Source organism: Heptranchias perlo, chromosome 9 (genome assembly GCF_035084215.1).
Source record: "Heptranchias perlo isolate sHepPer1 chromosome 9, sHepPer1.hap1, whole genome shotgun sequence".
NCBI lineage: Eukaryota > Metazoa > Chordata > Chondrichthyes > Hexanchiformes > Hexanchidae > Heptranchias > Heptranchias perlo.
The window spans coordinates 38,050,347-38,074,336 of NC_090333.1; the positions used below are offsets into that span (position 1 = coordinate 38,050,347).

A 23,990-nucleotide genomic window follows, 5' to 3' on the forward strand; every position below is an offset into this window, starting at 1 on the left:
GGAAATTTGTGTACAGATCTTACAATGCATCAGGAAGTACACAAGTGATATATAATGCTTTAATGTAAAGTTATTATAACTTGTACAACGATCATGAAATGAGTACACTTAAGTTGGTCTCATGTACCAGTATACACAATCTACAAACAGAGCCCATTGCACCTAGAATTCACCAACATTTTACTAGTTACTCAAAGTTCTCACTCCTGGGGTGTTTCTTCAAGTACCAGTTTTGTACTTCCAAAAACAGAATGATACACATGGAGTTTTGTAGGAGGAAGTAAAGCAGTCATGGTCTCACGCAATCAAAAACTGCTCTTTGCTGCGTAACGATCTGGTCTTCCTATCAGTCACATGATCTGTTTAATATATGCTGGATTAAATTGATTCTAACCTGCCCTAAATGCAAGTTCATAAGAAGACAATTAAAAATTTTACTCTAAGTAAGAATTTTATTCTAACCAAGAAACATGGAAACACAGAAAATAGGAGCAAGAGTAGGGCATTCAGCCTTTCGGGCCTGCTCCACCATTCAAAATTATCATGGCTGATCGTCTAACTCAGTACCCTGTTCCCGCTTTTTCCCCATATCCCTTGATCCCTTTAGCATTAAGAAATATATCTATCTCCTTCTTGAATACATCTAATGACTTGGCCTCCACTGCTTTCTGTGGTAGATAATTCCACAGGTTCACCAACATCTGAGCAAAGAAATTTCTCCTCATCTCGGTTCTAAATGGCATACTGTGACCCCTGGAACTGGACTCCCCAGCCATCGGGATCATCCTCCCTGCATCTAGTCTGTCTAGTCCTGTTAGGTGATCTCATCGAAATATATAAAATTCTCTCATTCTTCTGAACTCGAGTGAATACAGGCCTAGTCGACCCAATCTCTCCTCATACGTCAGTCCTGCCATCCCAGGAATCAGTCTGGTAAACCTTCGTTGCACTCCCTCCATGGCAAGTATATCCTTCCTCAGATAAGGAGACCAAAACTGCACACAATACTCCAGATGTGGTCTCACCAAGGCCCTGTCTTTGCTTGTGCCAGTAACGCTCATGATTCATCTTAATTTTTCTCATTAGATGTGCGAAGGTAGAGCTGACTAGCTTTTTAAGTTTTATTCTCCACGGAAGAACCTGTTCTCTGCACGGCCCCTCTCCACAGCAGCATAGTTTGTGGTTCAGATTAACATCACAATCTGCTTTCTATCTCAGTGCAGAACTGAGGGAGTGCTGCACTGTCTGAGGTGCCATCTTTCAGACTGCTATGCTTCATGACACATTAAACGAAAGCCTGTCTGCCCCCTCAGGCTATATTTGAAGAGCAGCGGTGAAGTCCTCCTGGTGTCTGAGCAAACATTAATCCTTCAACCACTAAAAAAAGATTATCTGGTCCTTTATCTCATTGCTATTTGTGGGACCTTGCTGTGCACAAATTGGCTTCCACATTTGCCTACATTACAACAGTAACTGCATTTCAGAAAGTACTTCATTAGCTATGAAGCACTTTGGGACATGTGAAGGGTCCCAACAAAATGCGTTTTTAAAAAAATGTTCTTTAGGGTACATAAGCTGAACTAATACTTTCTGGATGACATAAAATTTTCTATTAACAACAACGTCTAATTTTCCTTCCGCTGTCTCAACGTGCACATCTTTCACAAAAGAAAAACAAGGTTAAATAAGAGATACATTTGTGACCTTTTTTTAAATCCTCTGATCACTTCTCGCATTTTCAGTAACTGAGTTCCTGATGGATGACCAGTGTTTGGTGAAGCTGCTCAAAGGCCTTTGTCTGAAGCACTTGGACAAACTGTTGGAAGCAGAGCAGTACTTCAGCTGGATTCATACAAAGTAAGTGCAACTGACTGAAAGCCTAATACCAATTCTAAACATGTTCCACCTACAATTTGTTAGATTTGGTAAAGGAATTCTGCATTCCTTTAGCTGTGAATGGAGACCAGCTGCCACCCATGAAAGAGACCTCCTCTGGGTTTACTGCAGAGTGGCACTGATGGTGAATGTGAAGAATCCTGGTGTCAAGACTGTTCTGTCCTCCTTGCTGAAAAAGAGAACATAAAAAAGGAAAGCGGTGTTGGAATTATTGCTGTTTATAACTGATTGCAATCCCAGATCAGAATATTATTTTTATTCCATGGTTAATTTAAAGAACAAGTCATTCTGTTGCTGATTTCTGTTTCAGTGAGCAGATGATCAAATATGACCATTACTTGATTCCAAATGCTCTGCTTGAACATGGTCTCCTCTGCATGCAAAAAGGAAGAAATGATGAGGCGATCAGATTTCTGCAAAGTGCAAAGTAAGAAAATCTAATAATTGTTTTGTATTAATATAAAAGTAAAAATCTCACTGTTGTACTTTGTCCAGAAAATATTGCTAAAAGACCTGCTTTTCGTCATTTCACACCCTCCACCCACTGTAGGAGTATAGCCCAGCCCATCAGGTTCTAGGGAAACCATGTGCTGAGAACGCACATGAATATGTTGTCAAGAGATTGCAGATAGATGGTGTTGCATAGGGTCTCCTAGTCTCATATGGTATAAAATCCCAGAACATGTGCCATTGCAGAAGATCATTCATCCAAAGCTATGCTACCCTATACTTTGCAAAGGTTTCAATAGTAGAACGTTTGCCTCTGAATCAGAAGGTTGTGAGTTCAAGCCCTACTCCAGAATTTGAGCACATAACCTAGGCTGATATTTCAGTGCAATACTGAGAGAGGGCTACATTGTCAGAGGTGGGACATTAAACTGGGGCCCCATCTACCTGAGCAGGCAGGCATAAAAGATCCCATGACACATTTTTGAAGAGGAGGTGGGAGTTCTCCCAGTCATCTCCTGACTAATATTCATCCCTCAACCAAACAGATTAACCAGCCATTCATCTCGTTGCTGTTTGTGGGACCTTACTAAAGTCCTAGAAATCGGAACCTAAAGTCTCGGCACCAGCCAACAAACCTTTAGAAAGTATGATAGTAAGCTCTGATTTTTAGAACAAGCGACAAAATAAACGAATTTATTGTTTTTTAGCTCATATGCTAAAATGTGTGACCAATCCTCTGCTCCTTTATGTTGCCATATAGAGAGCAAATAAAGTAGGCAAAAACAAAGTACTAGCAGACAAATATTGAAATTTCACACCCAGTACAGAGAGAACAACAGAAATTGTTGTAATGCAGCACACAGTTCCTCACGGATTCTGCAGTTCATTGCCAACGTCACAAGCAAACTAAATGTCTGAGTTCGATCAGATTATCTACACCAACATCTGCCCAAGCTTTATATAATGTACAAAATACAACAACACATTCACCATTACTGACTCTCATGATCGTATACACAGGATACTGTGACTTGCTAAAATGACTTTGGGGGTCACAAAACTCACTCGTAAGGAATGCCTGTAACCGTGCTTCCTACATTGCTCTGATGATGATAGACAAGCACAGTAAGCCTAAAAATCCAGCCATGGGGCTGCTGAACGCATATTGATATCAATTGCTTCAAAAGAAACATCAGTTGACACTGTGGACTTACTAGCACCAGGCAAACAGCAACACAGCACAGATACTAACCAGCATTGAGGACTCTTACATCCCCATCCCTACCTGTCAAGAATTCACTGGTGTCAAGAAAGCACTGGCACCAAAGGAATCTCAGAAACTGAGATATTGTTGGCACCAATTGGCGCTGAACTTTATGTAAACCAATTGCTGATTACACCCGCTCCCTTGAAGGAGGGAACTATCAATTTAGTAACGTACTCCCATTAGCCCGGGCCTGCTCAGCTCAGAGGCCCCTCTGCCATCAGTGCAAGTATCACTGAAACAACCCAAGCTGGTTATCCCTACGTACTCTTTGAACTACACTCCCTTCAGGATGGTCAAAATAAAAAATCTTTCAGAAGGAAATAATGAAGCCTCACAAAACATATCTTTAAACAAATTTGGTTTGATACAAGTTGCTGGGGGGCACTTTATATAGAGCCTTTAACACAATAAGACGTCACAAGGCGCTTCACAGGAACATTATCAAACAAAATTTGACACCAAACCACATAAGGAGATATTAGGTCAGGTGACCAAAAGCTTGGTTAAAGAGACAGGTTTTAAGGAGGGTCTTAAAGGAGGAGAGGTGGAGAGGTTTAGGGAAGGAATTCCAGAGTTTTGGGGCCTTGACGGCTGAAGGCACGGCCACTAATGATGGAGCGATAAAAATCCGGGAGGCGAGAATTGGCAGAGCGCTGCGATCTCGGAGGGTCATAGGGCTGGAGGAGGTTACAGAGATAGGGAGAGGCGAGGCCCATGGAGGGATTTGAAAACATGGATGAGAATTTTAAAATCGAGACATTCCAGGACCAGGAGCCAATGTAGGTCATCGAGCAGAGGGGTGATGGGTAAACAAGACTTGGTGTGAGTTAGGATACTACGGGCAGCAGAGTTTTGGATGAGCTCAAGTTTACAGATGGTGCAAGGTGGGAGGTCGGCCAGGAGAGCATTAGAATAGTCGAGTGTAGAGGTAACAAAGACATGGATGTTTCAACAGATGAGCTGAGGCGGGGTGGAGATGGATGATGTTACAGAGGTGGAAGTAGACAGTCTTGGTGATGCCCAAATATGTAGAGGTTGTTTAATGTGAGTATCACCCAAAGTAATAAGCCAATGTACAAGTTCTAGGGGTCCCCCAACCTGGAATGGAACCCTTCCTCATAAACCACATCTAACACTTCTTCAAGAATTCCCATGGCTATGATCTTATGGACCACAGTCACTAAAGTAACCATCAGCTTCTAACTCTAAAACATAGTCTATTAAGACTCTGACTAGTGTGCTTTTAAAGCACTCTACACAGACTCGATGACTGTACCATAAGTGCTCTCCTGCCATGGGAATTTCACCATGCAGAAGACTAAGTCAAAGCCTACGACTGAGTGTCAAAATGGCTGGACACACGTGATATTTAGTAACAAGGATATGCCCTCATTAGGATGGGATACCATCAAGCCTTTTTTTCCTCACTAAAAGGCCACATAACTCAAGCAGTTGCTAAAACAGATCAGGGCATTTTCCATTATCAATTGTGGCCCCTTCTGAACTGCAATGAGTAGGGACTCTACTCATTGGAGTTCAGAAGAATGAGAGGCGATCTTATTGAAACATAAGATTGTGAAGGGGCTTGATCGGGTGGATGCGGTAAGGATGTTCCCAAGGATGGGTGAAACTAGAACTAGGGGGCATAATCTTAGAATAATGGGCTGCACTTTCAAAACTGAGATGAGGAGAAACTTCTTCACTCAGAGGGTAGTAGGTCTGTGGAATTTGCTGCCCCAGGAAGCTATGGAAGCTACATCGTTAAATAAATTTAAAACAGAAATAGACAGTTTCCTAGAAGTAAAGGGAATTAGGGGTTACGGGGAGCGGGCAGGAAATTGGACATGAATTTAGATTTGAGGTTAGGATCAGATCAGCCATGATCTATTGAATGGCGGAGCAGGCTCGAGGGGCCGATTGGCCTACTCCTGCTCCTATTTCTTATGTTCTTATGTTCTTTAAGTCATAGAATCATACAAGGTTACAGCACAGAAGGGGGCCATTTGGCCCATCGAGTCCGCGCCAGCACTATGCATGATCAATCCAGCTAGTCCCATTCTCCCGCCCTATCCCCGTAGCCCTGTACATTTTTTCCATTCAAATACTTATCCAGTTCCCTTTTGAAGGCCATGATTGAATTTGCCTCCACCACTCCTTCAGGCAGTGCACTCCAGATCCTAACCACTCGCTGTGTAAAAAAGTTTTTCCTCATGTCACCTTTGGTTCTTTTGCCAATCACCTTAAATCTATGCCCTCTGGTTCTTGACCCTTCCACCAATGGGAACAGTTTCTCTCAATCTACTCTGTCTAGACCGTACATGATTTTGAATACCTCTATCAAATCTCCTCTCAACCTTCTCTGTTCCAAGGAGAACAATCCTTGCTTCTCCAGTCTATCCACATAATTTAAGTTCCTCATGCCCAGAATCATTCTAGTAAATCTCCTCTGCACCCTCTCTAAGGCCTTCATATCCTTCCTAAAATGCAGTGCCCAGAACAGGACACAATACTCCAGTTGTGGCTGAACCAGTGTTTTATAAAAAGGTCCATCATGACACTTTTTAAAAATTCGTTCATGGGATGTGGGCGTAGCTGGCGAGGCCGGCATTTATTGCCCATCCCTAATTGCCCTTGAGCCACCTTCTTGAACCGTTGCAGTCCGTGTGGGGAAGGTTCTCCCACAGTGCTGTTAGGAAGGGAGTTCCAGGATTTTGACCCAGCGACGATGAAGGAACAGCGATATATTTCAAAGTCGGGTTGGTGTGTGACTTGGAGGGGAACGTGCAGGTGGTGTTGTTCCTGTGTACCTGCTGCTCTCGTCTTCTAGGTGGTAGAGGTCGCGGGTTTCGGAGGTGCTGTCGAAGAAGCCTTGGCGAGTTGTGCAGTGCATCCTGTGGATGGTACACACTGCAGCCACTGTGCGCCGGTGGTGAAGGGAGTGAATGTTTAGGGTGGTGGATGAGGTGCCAATCAAGCGAGCTGCTTTGTCCTGGATGGTGGTTGAGCTTCTTGAGTATTGTTGGAGCTGCACTCATCCAGGCAAGTGGAGAGTATTCCATCACACTCCTGACTTGTGCCTTGTAGATGGTGGAAAGGCTTTGGGGAGTCAGGAGGTGAGTCACTCGCCACAGAATACCCAGCCTCTGACCTGCTCTTGTTCCTTGCTTTGTACTCTATGCCTCTATTTACAAAGCCCAGGACCCCGTATGCTTTTTTAACTGCTTTCTCAACCTGCCCTGCCACCTTCAACAATTTATGCAGATATAGCCTCAGATCCCTCTGTTCCTCCACCCCTTTTAGAGTTGTGCCCTCTAGTTTATATCACCTCTCATTTTTCCGCATTAAACTTCATCTGCCACGTGTCCGCCCATGCCACCAGAGTGTCTATATCCTCTTAAAGTCTATCACTATCCTCCTCACTGTTCACTACCCTTCCAAGTTTTGTGTCATCCGCAAATTTTGAAATTGTACCCTGTACTCCCAAGTCCAAGTCATTAATATATATCAAGAAAAGCAGTGGTCCCAGCACCGACCCCTGGGGAACCCCACTGTATACCTCTCTCCAGTCCAAAAAACAACCGTTCACCACTACTCTCTGTTTCCTGTCATTTAGCCAATTCTGTATCCATGTTGCTATTGCCCCCTTTATTCCATGGGCCGCAATCTTAATAGCAAGCCTACCATGTGGCACTTTATCAAATGCTTTTGAAAATCCATATACACCACATCAACCGCATTGCCCTCATCTACCCTCTCTGTTACCTCATCAAAAAACTATCAAGTTTGCCTTTAACAAATCCGTGCTGGCTTTCCCTAATCAATCCACACTCGTCCAAGTGGCTGCTAATTCTGTCCCAGATTATTGTTTCCAAAAGTTTTCCCACCACTGTGGTTAAACTGACTGGCCTATAGTTGCTGGGTTTATCCTTACACCCTTCTTTGAACAAGGGTGTAACATTTGCAATTCTCCAGTCCTCTGGCACCACTCCCGTGTTTAAGGATGTCTGGAAGATTATGGCCAGTACCTCCGCAATTTCCCCCCTTACCTCCCTCAGCATCCTAGGGTGCATCCCATCCGGACTTATCTATTTTAAGTACAGCTAGCCTTTCTAGTATCTCTTTCTCAATTTTTAGCCCATTCAGTATCTTAACTATATCTTCCTTTACCAAGGAAGATGATGCTGCTAGAGTCTCGGTAAAGACCAATGCAAAGTACTCATTTAGTACCTCAGCCATGCCCTCTGCCTCCATGAGTAGATCTCCTTTATGGTCCCTAATCGGCCCCACCCCTCCTCTTACTACCCGTTTACTGTTTACATGCCTATGGAAGACTTTTGGATTCTCTTTTATGTTGGTCGCTAGTCTATTCTCATACTCTCTCTTTGCCTCTCTTATTTCCCTTTTTACTTCCCCTCTGAAATTTCTATATTCTGCCTGATTCTCACTTGTGTTATCAACCTGACACCTGTCATGTGCCGCTTTTTTCCACTTCATCTTATTCTCTATCTCTTTTGTCATCCAGGGAGCTCTGGCTTTAGTTGCTCTACCTTTCTCCTTCATTGAAATGTATCTTGTCTGTACCTGAATCATCTCTTTAAAGGTCGTGCACTGTTCAATTACAGTTTTGCCTGCCAGCTATGATTCCAATTTACCCGAACCAGATCTGTTCTCATCCCACTGAAATTGGCCCTCCTCCAATTGAGTATTTTTACTTTAGAGTGATCAGAGTCCTTTTCCATAGCTATTCTAAACTATGATCACCACTCCCTAAATGCTCTTCCACTGACACTTGCTCCACTTGGCCCGTCTCATTCCCTAGAACTAAGTCCAGCAAGGCCTCCTTCCTTGTTGGGCCAGAAACATACTGGTTGAGAAAGTTATCCTGAACACACTTCAAAAATTCCTCCCCTTCTTTGCCCCTTATAATATTGTTATCCCAGTCTATATTAGGATAGTTGAAATCCCCCGTTATCACTACTCTATGGCTTTAGCAACTCTCTAATTTCCCTGCAAATTTGCTCCTCTATTTCCTTCCCACTAGTTGGTGGCCAATAGAATACTCAGTAGTGTAATGGCACCTCTATTGTTCCTTAACTCTAACCAAATAGATTCTCTCATTATGAACATAATGAAGTGTGGTGTTGAATTTGTACAAATTTTTTGCTGGGTTCCATCATGTGCTGTTCTGGTACCCCATTTTAAGAAGGATGGACAAGGCAATGGAAAAGGTGCAGTGGAGATTCACTAGAATGAAGAATTTCAGTTGTTCAGAGACTTTAGAAGTTTGAGCTTTTTTTGCTAGAGCTGAGAAAGTTAAGGGGTGATCTGATTGAGCCTTTCAAAGTCATGATAAGGTAAATAGTAATAGATTGTTTACCACTAGTGGGCAAGATAATTACAAAAGCGCACACATTTAAGATAGTCACAAAAGCAATTAAAGGAGAGATAAGAAAATTTGTTTTTACACAGAGGGTGATTAGAATCTGGAATTCTCTGCCACAAACTGTTGAAGCAAAGTCCATAGATTCTTTTAAAGGGGAATTAAATAGTTTCTCGAAAAAAGGAATGTTAAAAGGTCTGGGGAGTGAGCAAGTTAGACCAGATGGCACATGCGGGGAGAAACTGGACTTCATGGGCCACATGGAGGCTACTGGCTGCAATAGAAAGCAGCAGTCCATGGCCTGGACTTGGGAGTGGGTTCCATGGTTTTTGGTTTATTGCTTTTGCAGACTGGTATTCCTTTATTTAGAGGTGCCACAGCAACAACTACCCATTTAATAGAACAGGTGTTTTTGGAGGTCAGGTAAAGGAAGTGCTGTAATCTTAAGAAAATCAGTAAAATGTGTATTATCACAGTGATGACTATGAAAAGCTAAACTGACAGGCATAGCAAAGTCTGACTCATGCAGTTATTCCATGACACTGCCCATAGTCCTCTGACACCATATCCTAGTGAATCTCCTCTCTTCCAAATAGTGCCTAGGCCCAGATGCTCCCACTGTAACTCCCAGTGAATCCCATGGATTTTTCAGTTGGTAACCGTTTAAACTTTGTTTTTAAATTTTTGAATGTTAACAAAAAACTTACTGTCCAGATGCAGTGGATTACTCAGTTATGGTCCATGTAGCACCTGATTAAAAACTGGAGATACTTGCACAGTGAACAAAGGAGTTGGACTTGCAATTGAGCTTAGGATTCATGAAGTTTGCCATGAATAGGGAAATATATCTACTGCCCCATTCCCATGATGCTAGTGATTGTTGAAAGAAATGCTCAACACAAAATGTCTGCTTCCAGGCTGCCTCTACGTCATAGTTCTAAAGAATAAAACAGAGCAACAGAAGGTGACTGAGCCACCAAAATGTGTACAGGCATTGCCTTTTCTTAGGATTGTGATGTGGTTCAGAAGAATGTAGTTTCCTGTATCATATTTATAAGGTACAACAATAATTCTCAGTACCAAAAATGTGTGTTTAGAGAGGAGGCAGTTTAAAGAAAATTTTTTGATTCAAAATGTTTCAAGTCATAAGTACATTGGAAAAATATGGGCTAATAAATGAAAGCATGGATTTGTTAAAGGAAAATCATGTTTGACTAACTTGATTGAGTTCTTTGATGAAGTAACAAAGTGGGTTGATGGGGGTAGTGCATTGGAGGGGTATATGGACCTTAAAAAGCATTTGATAAAGTACCACATAATAGACTAGTTAGCAAAATTGAAGCCCATGGGATTAAAGGGACAGGAAGCAGGTGAACAGTTGTTTTTCAGACTGGAGGGAAGTATACAGTGGTGTTCCCCAGGGGTCAGTATTAGGACCACTGCTCTTTTTGATATATAAATGACCTGGACTTGGGTATACAGGGTGTATATACACAGGGCTCACCACCACCTTCTCAAGGGCAATTAGGGATGGGCAATAAATGCTGGCCTCGCCAGCGACGCCCACGAACTAAAAAAGAATTCCAACGTTTGCAGATGACACAAAACTCGGAAATGTAGTAAACAATGTGGAGGATAGGAACAGACTTCGGGAGGACATAAACAGACTGGCGCAATGGGCAGACACATGGCAAATGAAATTTAACACAGAGAAGTGTGAAGTGATGCATTTTGGTAGGAAAAATTAGGAGAGACAATATAAACTAAATGGTATAATTTTAAAGGTGGTGCAGGAACAGAGAGACCTAGGGTGCACAAACACAAATCCTTGAAGGTGGCAGGACAAGTTGAGAAGGCTGTTGAAAAAGCATATGAAATCCTGGGCTTTATTAATAGAGGCATAGAGGACAAAAGCAAGGAAGTTATGCTAAACCTTTATGAAACACTGGTTAAGCCTCAGCCGGAGTATTGTGTTCAATTCTGGGCACCATACTTTAGGAAGGATGTCAAGGCCTTACAGAGGGTGCAGAAGAGATTTACTAGAATGATACCAGGGATGAGCGACTTCAGTTATGTGGAGAGACTGGAGAAGCAGGTGTTGTTCTCCTTAGAACAGGGAAGGTTAAGGGGAGATTTGATAGAGGTGTACAAAATCATGAATGGTTTTGATAAAGGAAAAACTGTTTCCGGTGGCAGAAGGGTCGGTAATCGGAGGACACAGATTTAAGGTGATCTGCTAAAGAGCCAGAGGTGACGTGAGGAAACATTTTTTTACGCAGTGAGTTGTTATGATCTGGAATGCACTGCCTGAAAGGGTGGTGGAAGCAGATTCAATAGTAACTTTCAAAAAAGAATTAGATAAATACTTGAGGGGAAAACATTTACAGGGCTATGGAGAAAGAGCAGAGGATTGGGATTAACTGGAGAGCCCTTTCAAAGAGCCAGCACAGGCCTAGTATCATTGTACCTACTATGGCACTATGATAATCTGTTTAAGTTTTGAAAGGGCTCTTTTCCATCACTGTGTATTTTTTAAACTGTAGCCGTTTGGGTAAATGCATTCAGATTATGCAAGTATTCCCCTGGAGAATTCACATTGGGGTTAACTCACTGTCTTTCAGGCAAAACTACAAGAATTATTCTATGGAGTCAAGAACAAATTTTCGAATCCAAGCTGCTCTTCTCAAAGTGAAATCGCACACAGTAAATGGAGATCAATCTTTACCTACTACACCATAAGACATGTTTAAATTATTGATACAAGACACCTACAAAATCTGCGTTGATGACTTGAGCAAAAAATTCTCTCTGGAGAATGATGTACCTGTAGTGAATTACTGTGGTACAAAGAACAACCGCTGCCAGGCTCACAGGATTTATATACACCACTGGGCATACTCAGGCTCAGGGAAACAGTTAATTATTATATTAGTGATCGACAACACAATTATTCTTAGATACTTTCCTTTGTTGTAAAAATGTAAATATGTAATTCCATCTGCAACCATAATTGTACAAGATATTGGGTATGTGGAATTGAAGACCACAGATGCAAATAAGTTTTAACATCCCCCAAATATATTACCACTTAAAATTCATGTGTACAAAACTATTTAATAAATGTCAGTATTTCTTTATTTCAAAATTGATAGTCCCCACCACATAAACCGCCCATGTTTAAATCGGGCAAATAGCACAAACCATTTTCCATTACTATTATTGTCAATTACAAAGTCACTGCTTCAGGCGTGTTATGTGTGCTGGCCATTTTGGAGTGAAACAGATGTTCAGTAATTCGCATCTAGTTAAGGTGCAATTCCCTATTATACTTAATCCCCTCTAAGTGGTGCCAGCTAATACTGAAGGTGTTTGAAGAAATTGTGAACACGGTGACTGACAAATGCGTGAACAGGGGCAGCTTTCAGTTAGTTTTTTTAATTAGTTGCTAATAGAAGATTTCACATGCTGAGGTGATATTTGAAAGCCACATTCATTTTCAGTACTTCCCAATTTACATAATTCTATGTCAAGAGTTTATCTATTACCAGCAATTTGCAATCAAAGCTACTCCTTCAGTTCCCCTTGCAAGCATCACAGATTTATATAAATCAAGCAACATATATAGCGGGCAAATTGCGTTAGCTCCAGTGGGGACTGTATTCAGAAAGGTTTCTGCATTCAATAACTCCCCCTATCCAGGTGGTGGAAGGATCAATGGCAGAGGTGAGGCAATGAGGAACAAATATACATAAGTCCTACCACCAATTTCTTACCCAGAATTACTTTCCCTCAAAATATGTGAGGTTAATAAAATAGATAAAGTGCTAAAACATGCTACCTGTGGTTGCTTTATATCAGCATTCTGGGAATGACAGGTGGGCAATGCAGTATGCATTACTTCTCTCCCTTTATCCCCGGATTGAAATATTTGCATGTAAAAGTTATCGGCTGGGTAAAGTTTCTGCTACCTTTGCTTCATCTGATGGATAAACATAGTCATATTTCCTCACTTTGCCACTGTGCATTTACATTGGTAGTGTCTCCCTTTCTTCCCCTGTTGTGGCAGGGAAAACCTTTCATATGAACATATGAAAATGACAGGCAGGAAAAGACCAGCTGGTCCATCAAGCCTGCCACACACTCATAATGCCTGAAGCATCATGACTAGACCTTTTCTAACCCCTGCAGTGTAATCACTTGGGAGAGGCAAAAAAAGGGGGAAAAACCCCAGGGCCAATAAAGGCAAAAAAAATCTGGAAAATTCCTCTCCTACCCCTTCAGGTGGTCGAAACCAGTCCAGGGGATTACATTGACTAGGCATACGTTAATTGTAAATCCACTTAACTTTTATATGATGTGATCTCTGCCCCAGCTAAGAATCAGTCCAGCTCCCCTTTGAAGACTTGGAGAGTCAGCACACACCATACCAGCCGGCAACGCATTCCAGAGGCTCACTACTCTCTGGAAAAAGAACCACCGCCTAATATCCAGTCTGTTCCTACTTCTGCCTAATTTAAACACATGTCCCAGGTCCTCCACAACCTATCAATAGGCATGCAATCCAGCCCTTTCATTATTTTAGATACCTCTATCAGGTCTCTTCTAAGCCCAAGCTGCTTGAAAGTAAATAGACCCAGCTCTTTAAGTCTACCTGAGTATAGTTCTTTAAGCTAATACTCATTCTTGTTTTGAAAGAGGATGTCAGTGCTGACAAATAGACCATTTTTCCATTTTACCTTCCAGTTTCAGCATCAAGCACTCACAGGCTGGGTATGATGTAGCCAGATGGAAAGTAAAGCATTTTTGCTCAGCCTTAAAACTGTGGCACAGTCCCAGAAGAGTAGTCTTCTACCACACTAGTGTGATTTTTTCCCCCCATTTCTCATACTCACTAGCCTTGTGCCCTCTCCAAATGAGATTGCCAACTTATGGGGAGTTGTGTGTTCTAGGTACTGGGTTGAGACCACCCAAATTCTTTATACATAGGACCCTTATAGCCACCAGAAAATAGAGATTTTCATGCCTTCGGTTTGGGTTAGATTTGAACGCTGGTTCCAAAACCGAAAGGGTTGTTCACAGCATTGTCCAGGAGATTCATCTTTAATTCTTTGAGACTCCAGGACAATCCTGGGGCGGGGTTGGCAACCCTACCTATCCCCATTAAAATTTTACATGTGTTCTGTCATCCACTTGGTCTACTATTAGCCCTAAAAATGCAAAACACTAAGTAACATAAATTTGAAAATCCCAAGTGCTTATTGGCTTTTCATGTTGAACTGAAGATGCTATAATGGGTATAACCCTGCTAACTGCATTGTACATTACAGTGTTCCTAGCCTGAGGCAAAACAAGAGTTTATTTAAAAAAAACAGTACATTTAGCTTCTTCGGAAAGGAATTCTTCCTTTCAACACTGTGTTGTAACAATGACTATGTGCAGCTGTAGTGGGGAAATAGGAACAAGCGAATTGAAGGACTCCATCTATCACTTTGATCTTCAAATAGCCAGACTTTCCTCAGTTGCACTGCATAGTACACTTGTACTGCTTCATTATATTTATTTTTAACCTTTTGTTCTGAGTTACACAAGAACACTTGAAAAATTTGCATTTAAGCAACACATTAGTCTGAAATGTGTGAGTTCTTCATCTCAAGGGGATCACTGCATTGTTGCTGTAATTTGTTTAGAATTTTTAAATGAGATATGAGTTTTGCCACTTGATTCTATGTTCTGCTGGATTCAGAACTAAAAGGAATTAAAATTACTGTTTTTTTCTTTTTGTTTAATGATTAAAAGTTTTAGAATGCTAGATGTATAGCTATGTCAATGCTGATTTTTAGCTTCCTCGAGTCATTCATAAATAATATAGCTTACATATAAAGTCATTATCACAACAACAACAACTCGCATTTACATAGCACCTTTAATGTAGGAAAATTTCCCAAGGCGCTTCACAGGTGCGTAATCAGACAAAAATTAACATTGAGCCAAAGATGATGATATTAGGAGGGGTGACTAAAAGCTTGGTCAAAGGAGTGTCTTAAAAGGAGAGAGAGATGGAGGGGTATAGGGAGGGAATTCCAGAACTTAGGGCCTAAACAGCTGAAGGCACAGCTGCCAATGAAAGGGTGAAAGGAGTGGAGGATGCAAAAGGTGCCAGAGTTGGAGGAACGCAGAGTTGTCAGAGGGTTGTAGGGCTGGAGGGAGTTGCAGAGATGGGGAGGAGCAAGGCAATGAAGGGAATTGAACACAAGGATGATATTTTTAAATTTGAGGCATTGGTGGGCCAGGAGCCAATGTAGATCAGTTACCACAGGGTTGATGGGTAACCAGGGGCTTGGTGCGGGATAGAATATGGGCAGAGAAGTTTTGGATGAGCTGAAGTTTATGGAAGGAGCAGGATGGCAGGCTTCCAAAAGAGCATTGGAATAGTTGAGCTTAGAAGTAACAAAAGCATGGATGAGGGTTTCAGCAGCAGATGGGCTGATGCAGGAGACAGATGATGTTATGGAGGATGCTAGGATGACATAGCTCTATTTCCCTGGGCAGGTCCCTTGGCTGTGAGCACTTTAATGAAAACCATGCGCTCCTTACTAGCCGCCCCATTCACCCGTCAATGCTCCGGAACTCCAGGAGCCCAATGCTGCATGAAAATCTGCCCGAGACCTGCATTTCCTGTGCTTGGAATCGCTGATCTCTAATACCACACTACCACATATTGTACGGTGGGATATGCCCGCTCCATCAGACGAATTACCATTACGGCCCCTCTAACCAGTGCACGGCCCACCCGCAACTTCATCCCAGGATGGTGGACGGGTACTGCTCCTGGCTTCCGCCAGAGGCTGTCTCTACCTGTACGTGCACAAGAGACGTGCCCCATGAAAGGAGCAGCCAGCCCCCAGCTGGGCAGTATACCACATGGCCTCCCATGTCTATCCCTTTAGCGGGTAGAGCACAAAGTTATTTTGCACATTGTGTGGTGCAGATCTGTTTCTAAAACACAACCACTCAGGCTATGGTGCCCTTTTAAATGTAGTCGATGAGGTGAGCTTTGCCTGCCCATCTCTGAGCCCTCAGGCATGGTTATCAGGCTGTTCCTATTTCAGACACTTTGGTAAGTATTATCTAGGTTTCCCTGGACTCAAACCTTTAGCAATATACGGGAAGCCACTTGCCACCGCATACCTGCCTCCGTGATACTCTGAGTCAACTCAGCAAGCTCTATGTCCGACATTGCCTCAGTCTTCCAAATATCTTCAGGTGTGGGGTACTCAAGACCTGGTGGAGCTTCCTGTGCCAGACTAATGAGACTAGAATTCCTCTTCCCTGAGCTGCTTGTATTTCCTGTCAATACATTGACCAGCGTAGATGAATGACCCCTCCCCCCCCCCCCCCATTTCCATGACCCTCATGTAATCAAAGTATTCCAGCTAAACTCTGGTCACGGGCACTTCCGCAGTCATCCACAGCCCCCACGTGGGTAACTTCGCTCTTTATGGAATGGTAGTCGTGAACAATATACATGGACAATGTCTCTTAAGCCCCTAACGTGTATCCCATTCGTGGTGAGTGGGTGAAGGAAGGCAAGAGGCCAATTTACCAACAGCAGCAGTCATCGCAGAACTGACAGTCTTTACGAGCTCACGCAGCCTCTTGGCATGTGTGACAGGACTGTCAAGAGACTAGCACTGATTTGTCATATGATCTACCTTGTCAAAAACTTGATCTTGTTTACGGATCTCTAACTTCTGCTCGGCTGACGCCGGACGAGTTTGGTTGGTTGTGCAGCTGGTCTGAGGGATGGCATCTGCTCCCCCACCCGTACAACGGCTTATCTGTGCTCGTCAGGCCATAAAATGATCAGCACAGGCACCGGCTGCTCCAGTTTTACACCGCAATCAAGTAACCAAATTCTTAAATCGTCTGGAACTATTTCCAGGAATGTGAGCAGGTGGCAAAGAACCTGGTCATCTGTTAAAACACTGCTTTCCAGCCGCATCTGCTATGTCTTCAAGCTGCATGGCCATTCCTCCAACATCCTGAGTTTCTTAAATTTTTGCCTGTCCATTTCATGCATTAAATCACAAGCCCTGATAATAGTACATTTTACAACATCATAGTCCGTCGCATTGGCAGCATTAACATGGGTGATTTCACGGGTCAGCTGCTCATTCATTTTACTCCATGACCGGCGAACAATTCCCGGCTAAAACTGGTAAATTGTCCTATTTAATAAACAGGTTTGATTTAATAAACTGGGGAGAGCTCTGCAACACCGCTTACCCGAACGTGCCTCTCTGTCAGTTCAAGAACGGGACGACACACACCATCTCCTCCGCCTTGTGCTGGTGCAGCTTCTCCTCCGCTGTGTGCTAGTGCCGTTTCTCCTAGCTCGCCTTCAGTTTCACTTCATTTGTCTTTCTCTCCGGCTTCATGCTGGCGTCGATTGCCCCTGGCCTCCAATCACGCACTTTTGATCGGGTCAACATTTTAAGTCGCACTGTTTCTGTTCCATTCACTTTTAAATGTTAAGGGACTGACAGGGTTCTCTCGCTCTCCTGCGGAAATTTTGGTGGAAACCCTGGAGAAACGACAAAGACATTTTTTCCATCCATGACCTTATTATGGATTGATTACATTGACAGCATATCTTGGCCAGAAACTTAGCTCACAGGTGGTGATTCCATGCCCTTTACTGATGCTATCCTGCCCAGCTCTACCTTCCACCATCTGCTCCGCCCAAACTATTGTGGTGCCCGTGTGGCCCTTATCACTAAATCATATCTTGGTCTGTGTCACTATTCCTCTGGTACCTTCTCCTCCTTTGCACACCTTACCTTGTTCCAACCCTCCTACCTCTTTAAAATACTGGTTCTATATCACCCTTCCAAGCCGCACTAAGTTTATCACAGACATACTTTAGCTCCCCAAGCCTCTGCAGAGTGAAATCATCAAGAATGAGTCGTCAATTTCCATCTCAACTAACCTTACCCTCCCTCTCTTGCCACAGCCCTTTTTTAACTTCTCCCTCCCTATAAACTCTCCTACACATATTCATGGCCACCCTCTCTACTTCACGTGGTCTCTCTACTCCCATGGTTTTGATCAAAGACAACCATCTGAATACTTATGCATCCCTCAGCACCTACATAACCCTACCGCTGTTAAATCCCACATCCTTCTGAATGCACCCATTGGGGAAAAAAAACTATCCCTCTTCAAGTCACTTACACCTGCACTTTCAAACTGCAAACTGCCTAGCCTTTAGCCCTCCCATTCACCATGATACTTCTGCAGCATTGAACTGCTCAATCTCCACCTTTGATGCCCCTGTCCCCAATAAAACCCTTACTCTCTCCCATCCTAGTTATCTACTCTGGTATGGCCTGTATCTTTTCTCCCACAAGTCCAAGGGATGCAAAGTGCATCTGCAGCACAAATGGTTTAGCCTCCATCATCCATCCATTTAACTGGATCACATCAAGCACTTTTGAACCCCCATCCCACTACAGTGCTGACCACCCAACTTCCCTTCCTGAACCCCATGCTAGCTGACATTGTAAATGGGTCCCTCTCCTCAGGTGCAGTCTTCCTCCCTTGTGACATGGACTGGTAATTGGTTGGAAGATAGGAGACAGAGCAGGGATAAAATAACTTCTTTGATTGGCAGGATGTGACAAGTGGTGTTCCCCAGAAATCTGTACTGGGGCCTCAGCTTTTCTTCATATATATTAATGACTTGGATGAAGGAATAGAGAGTTGTATATCCAAGTTAGCAGATGACAATAATTTAGGAGGCACAGTAAGTTGTGCAGATGGGAGGAGGTACTTACAAAGGGACAAAGATAGACTAAGTAGGTGGGGAAAACAGTGGCAGATAAAGTTCAATGTGGGAAAGTGTGAGGTCATCTACTTTTAATCTGAGAAAAACAAAAGAATTTTTTTTTAAAAAAGGGAGAGAGACTAGGAGTTGTGGAGGAGCAACGGGATTTAGGTGCCCATGTACACATCACTAAAACCTAGTGTACAGATATAAAAATTAATTTAAAAAACTAATGGAATGTTGGCCTTTATCTCAAGGGAGGTTGGAATTCAAACGTGAAAAAATGATGCTTCAGTTGTACAGAGGTTTGATCTGGTATAGTGTGTTCAGTTTTGGGCACACCTCAGGTAAGATGGCTGCCTTGGAGGGGGCACAGCACAGATTTACCAGAATTATACCAGAGCTCAAAGGGTTAAATTACTAGGATAGATTGCATAAACTTTGTTTGCATTCCCTAGAGTTTATAAAATTTGGGGTGATCTAATCAAGGTGTTTAAAATGAAGGGATTCGATACGAGTAGATATAGAGAAACTATGTCCTCTAGTGGGGAATCCAGAACAAGGGGGCATAATCTTAAGGCTAGGCCTTTTAGAAGTGAAATCAGGAAGCACTTTCACACAAAGGGTAGTGGAAATCTGTAACACTCTTCCCCCAAAAGGCCATGGATGCTGGATCAATTGGACTTTAAGACAGATAGATTTTTGTTAAGTCAGGGTATCAAAGGGCATGGCGCAAAGGCTGGTAAATGGAGTTGAGATCCAGATCAGCCATTATCTAATAGAATGGCAGAACAGGCTCAATGGCTTACAGCTGTTCCTGTTCTCTTTCAAAACAAACATCAATCCTCTATCCTTGCAAATTACCACCCCATTTCCAACTTCCCTTTCCTCTCCAAATTCCTTGAATGTGTTGTCACCTACCAAATCTATCCTCAGCAACTCAATGTTTGAATCTCTGCAAACAGATTTCCACCACAGTATCGAAACAGCCCTAATCAGACTTTTGACATGGTCGACCAAAACATCCTCCAATGCCTCTCCACCACTAAAAACAGCAAAATATTGCAGATGATCGAAATCTGAAATAAAAACAGAAAATGCTGGAAACACTCAGATCAGGCAGCATCTGCATAAAGAGTTAACATTGCAGGTCGATGACTTCTCATCAGAACTCCTCCATTTGACTACAACATCCTCCAATGCCTCGCCTCACCTCACCAAGGTGTTCCGCTCACCGAGACTACCCTCGCTTGATTCCACTGTTACCCATCCATTCGCAACCAGAGCATCTCGAGCAATGGCTTGTCTTCCTGCCCCCGCACCATTACCTCAGGAGTCACCCAAGGATAGTCATCCTCCTCGTCATACTTCATGGGGTCAGCTTCCATATGAGCATTGCCAACACCCAGCTCAACCTTTCCATTACCTCTCTGGACCCTCCACTTCCAGACTGTTCAAGCTCAGCGACCTATCTGACCCCATTCCTACTCATTTTCTCCATCACAAAGACTACTTATTTCCATCTCTAATATCACCTGCCTCTGCCCATCGAGTACTTAAAAGTCTCATCCACACTTTTGTCACCTCCAGACATGACTATTCCTGAACAGCCTGCCATCTTCCTCCTTTCATAAACTTCAGTTCATCCAAAATTCTTCTGCCCGTATTCGATCCCGCACCAATCACCTGTCTGCGCTGACCTACGTTGGCTCTGACCCCCATCACCTCAAATTTAAAATTCTCAGCGTTTAAATCCCTTTATATCCTTGTCCCTCCCCATCATTGTAACCTCCTCCAACCCCTGCCCGGGAACTATACATCTCTCAACTCTGGGCTCTTACGCCACCCCCACCCTGGCATTCCCTTCCTAAATCTCTCCTCCTTCAAGACCCTCCTTAAAACTCACCTCTAACCAAGCTTTTAATCACCCCATCTAATATCTCCTCCTTTGGCTCAGAGTCCATTTTTACCCTTATTTGAAGTGCCTTGGGCTATTTTTCTACATTAAAGGCACTGTATAAATGCCACTTGTTTACACCCTTTCTCTGAGGGTTCTGGCAATCTGATACTGGAAAACCCTATGGAAATTCCAGGTATTAAATGTTTTGAAATTCCTTTGTCACCAATGTTACTCAGTATCCCACTGCTGTCAGTAATTGTTACAAATTCCAGTTTGCCACAGGTATCTACTCAGATTCAGGCTAAAAGAGGTGCTCTGTGCTAACCTGCTGGTACCCACAGAGGTAGATAGTCAAAATCTTTTCCCAAAGGTAGGGGAGTCTATAACGAGGGGGCATAGATTTAAGGTGAGAGGGGAGAGATACAAAAGGGTCCAGAGGGGCAATTTTTTCACTCAAAGGGTGGTGAGTGTCTGGAACGAGCTGCCAGAGGCAGTAGTAGAGGCGGGTACAATTTTGTCTTTTAAAAAGCATTTGGACAGTTACATGGGTAAGATGGGTATAGAGGGATATGGGCCAAGTGCAGGCAATTGGGACTAGCTTAGTGGTATAAACTGGGTGACATGGACATGTTGGGCCAACGGGCCTGTTTCCATGTTGTAACTTCTATGATTCTATGATATATGATCTCACTTTCGGATTAGCGCACGCACAGGCTGCTATCCTTAAAAGGAATATAAGACAGCAGACGTGACGGCTCCACTGAGATATGTGAATGTCTGACTAACCGTACTTTTGGATGTTTTCTCAGCATTACCCAAAGTAGGTCAATAGTAGTGGCAATGCACGGAAAAAGGCATCTCAGGAGGAACAACCAACTTATGCTGATTAGTTACATCGATGTGCCACCAACTATGCCCTTTTACATGCACCCGACACTGATCCAGGGCATCAGAGCAGTATCAGCTGTTGCAAGGATGCGTGCAGCTACCATGCAGCGTAAGGCTGGTACATCCAATGTCTCAAGACATTGCTGTACATTATTAATATGAACCTTTGAGAAAGGTTTCATACTGGTGGGCTGCCATACACAATAGCCGTTCAGTTTTGTTGGCCTTGGTTAAGAACTGATGCAATCTTGACTGATGGCCATTTGTTTTTGACAACCAAGCTGTCTTAGAATTTAAAATTTGGGAGATTTGTACATCAACCACTGTTACCTTTTGTGAATTGAAAGAAAGGGAGAACCTGTACAAAAGGAACATGAAGTACTCCAGAAACAGTGATGCACGTTGCATGTGCAATAGTTTGGAAATAACTTCAGATTGCAAAGTAACCTCAAGATTACTTCTAAACAAAGCAGATCTTCATACCAATAAATTCAGGAATCTTAATGCCAGCAGGTAGTTCTGTTATTAACAGCATATTGTAAAGTGCATTCTGACAAATGAAGATCTTTTTTGTTGACAATACACACTACCATGGCTTTGTATATACAGCCACAGCAATCAATTGATGACCAGTGTATGAAGGTTACTAAGCCTCTGCTGAAAGCCTAGAGATGATTAGTGGGCTTTGTATGTGATACCCCCACCAACCTTCAAGAGTACAAGCTACTAAAGGCAGAGATTACATTCGAGGTTGTAATCTGAATGATGACCAGACAATTGGTTCCTAGGCCTGCCCTCTCAATGCTTGGACAGAAACCTCATTCAGGGGTAGTATGTGCAATTCTGGACAGTTTCAAGAACAGCCTGCCATCCACATCTTCAAAAATGGCTGCCGCTAACAAAATCAAAATCCAGCAACTCTTTGCAAAAACAGCAGCTTCGCAGAATGTACATAATCTATGGGTCTGCACTAGTCTTGAGGTCAACTATTTAATTACTATTCAAAAATAGGTGTCAATAAATACAAACATTTCCTTTGGCTCCAAGTGAAATGAGAGTTTAACCAAAGCCACCAACCTGCTATCCTTGAGGTCTCCAGACAAGATGCTCTGACATAGCTAGATCTGCAATTGCTGCAGTCACAAAAGGTTAAATTAATAATAGTGATAAGATCTTGTTCAAGTTGATAGTGCAGTTGAGAGGTACACTATGAAAAAAAACACCATTCAAAATTACTTTAGTATTGCAGTTTTTAATACCTGCTGTCTTAAGCAAGCCCATAAATAATTATACATGAATCTCTGCTTATTGGAATGTGCAATGCTTTTAATAAATATAAATATGATTTGAATTACTAATTCACGATTAGACACTAAAAGTTAAGCTAACTGAAATAAAAGTATGTTTTTTCTCCTCTAAAATGCAGTGGTTGCAGCCACTGATGCAAGTGGAACGTATTGTGCAGTATTTTACCAATACTCTTTTGTCACCAGAACTATAGCACTGTAAGGTTCTTTACTTTCAAAACAAACTAGGTACACTGAAGATGTTTAAATCACACAACGAAACACTTCTGTAACTTAAAATCAACATTTCAAAATGGTCAGAGAACCTAAACAACAAAAAAGCATGATATTTATTGAGACAAGTTGATTACCAATAAATAAAATAAACAAATTTAACATTGGTTATACAACTTGTAAATAACATTACAACCTTCTACTTTTCAGCAAGTTGGAGTAGATAATGCAATAAAATGGCCTACAATGTGCATAGAAATAGTTTATACCATATAGCCAGGAAATTTACTGTTTGTTTTTGCTTGAATTTTCAAAATATTCAGAAGCATAAATCATTCCACCAAATCTAATGTTCAAGAATTTATCATGATGCATTTGAAAAGATTTTTTATTAACTGGGTTAGGAAAGTCTTAACAGGGTTAAGGAAGGTCTTGATTAAGCCCATTAAAATTACTGGCTACACAGTTATCACAGTAGTAGGCAGGTATAATCTGCTTGACAAACATATTTTAAACTAAAAAGTTAACACAATTGAAGGTTAAAAGGTCATTCCCCCCGATGTAATCAGAAAAGGGTGGTTCATGTTTTCACTCTAGAATATATTTAAAAGCCTTAACTCTCTGAGCTCAATGAACAACTATAGATAAGGTAGCAACAGGCCAAAAATATAGAATAAAAGAAAGCTGTGTTTAACTATTTGTTTTCAGTAAGTTTTGGTTTTAAGCAAATAGAAATCTCAGTGAAGTGGATTTAGCTGGACACAAAATATACGTGTTCATGTGCTTTTATCAGGCCATTTCGGAATCATATGGCAGTTTGTGGAAGTCAAGAAACTAGTTTGAAATGCTTATGGTCATTTTGC

At 42.3% G+C, this 23,990-nt stretch overlaps 1 protein-coding gene and 1 long non-coding RNA gene across 2 annotated transcripts in view; one reads left to right on the forward strand and one right to left on the reverse strand.

Annotated features, from left to right (window-relative positions):
* ttc39a (tetratricopeptide repeat domain 39A) overlaps window positions 1-12,138 on the forward strand; it is a 115,615-nt gene extending 103,477 nt beyond the window's left edge. The window contains exons 16-18 of the mRNA XM_067990235.1: window positions 1,743-1,857; window positions 2,207-2,323; window positions 11,615-12,138. Of these exons, the coding sequence (XP_067846336.1) occupies window positions 1,743-1,857; window positions 2,207-2,323; window positions 11,615-11,732 (350 nt within the window). The 3' untranslated portion in view covers window positions 11,733-12,138. The remainder of the gene's footprint in view (window positions 1-1,742; window positions 1,858-2,206; window positions 2,324-11,614) is intronic.
* On the reverse strand, window positions 46-22,808 carry LOC137325303 (uncharacterized). The gene is made up of 4 exons (XR_010963858.1): window positions 22,685-22,808; window positions 19,741-19,898; window positions 17,280-17,577; window positions 46-2,065 (listed from the first exon to the last, which is right to left on the reverse strand). It is a non-coding gene; the product is annotated as an uncharacterized lncRNA (long non-coding RNA).
* Between the last annotated feature and the right edge of the window lie 1,182 nt (window positions 22,809-23,990).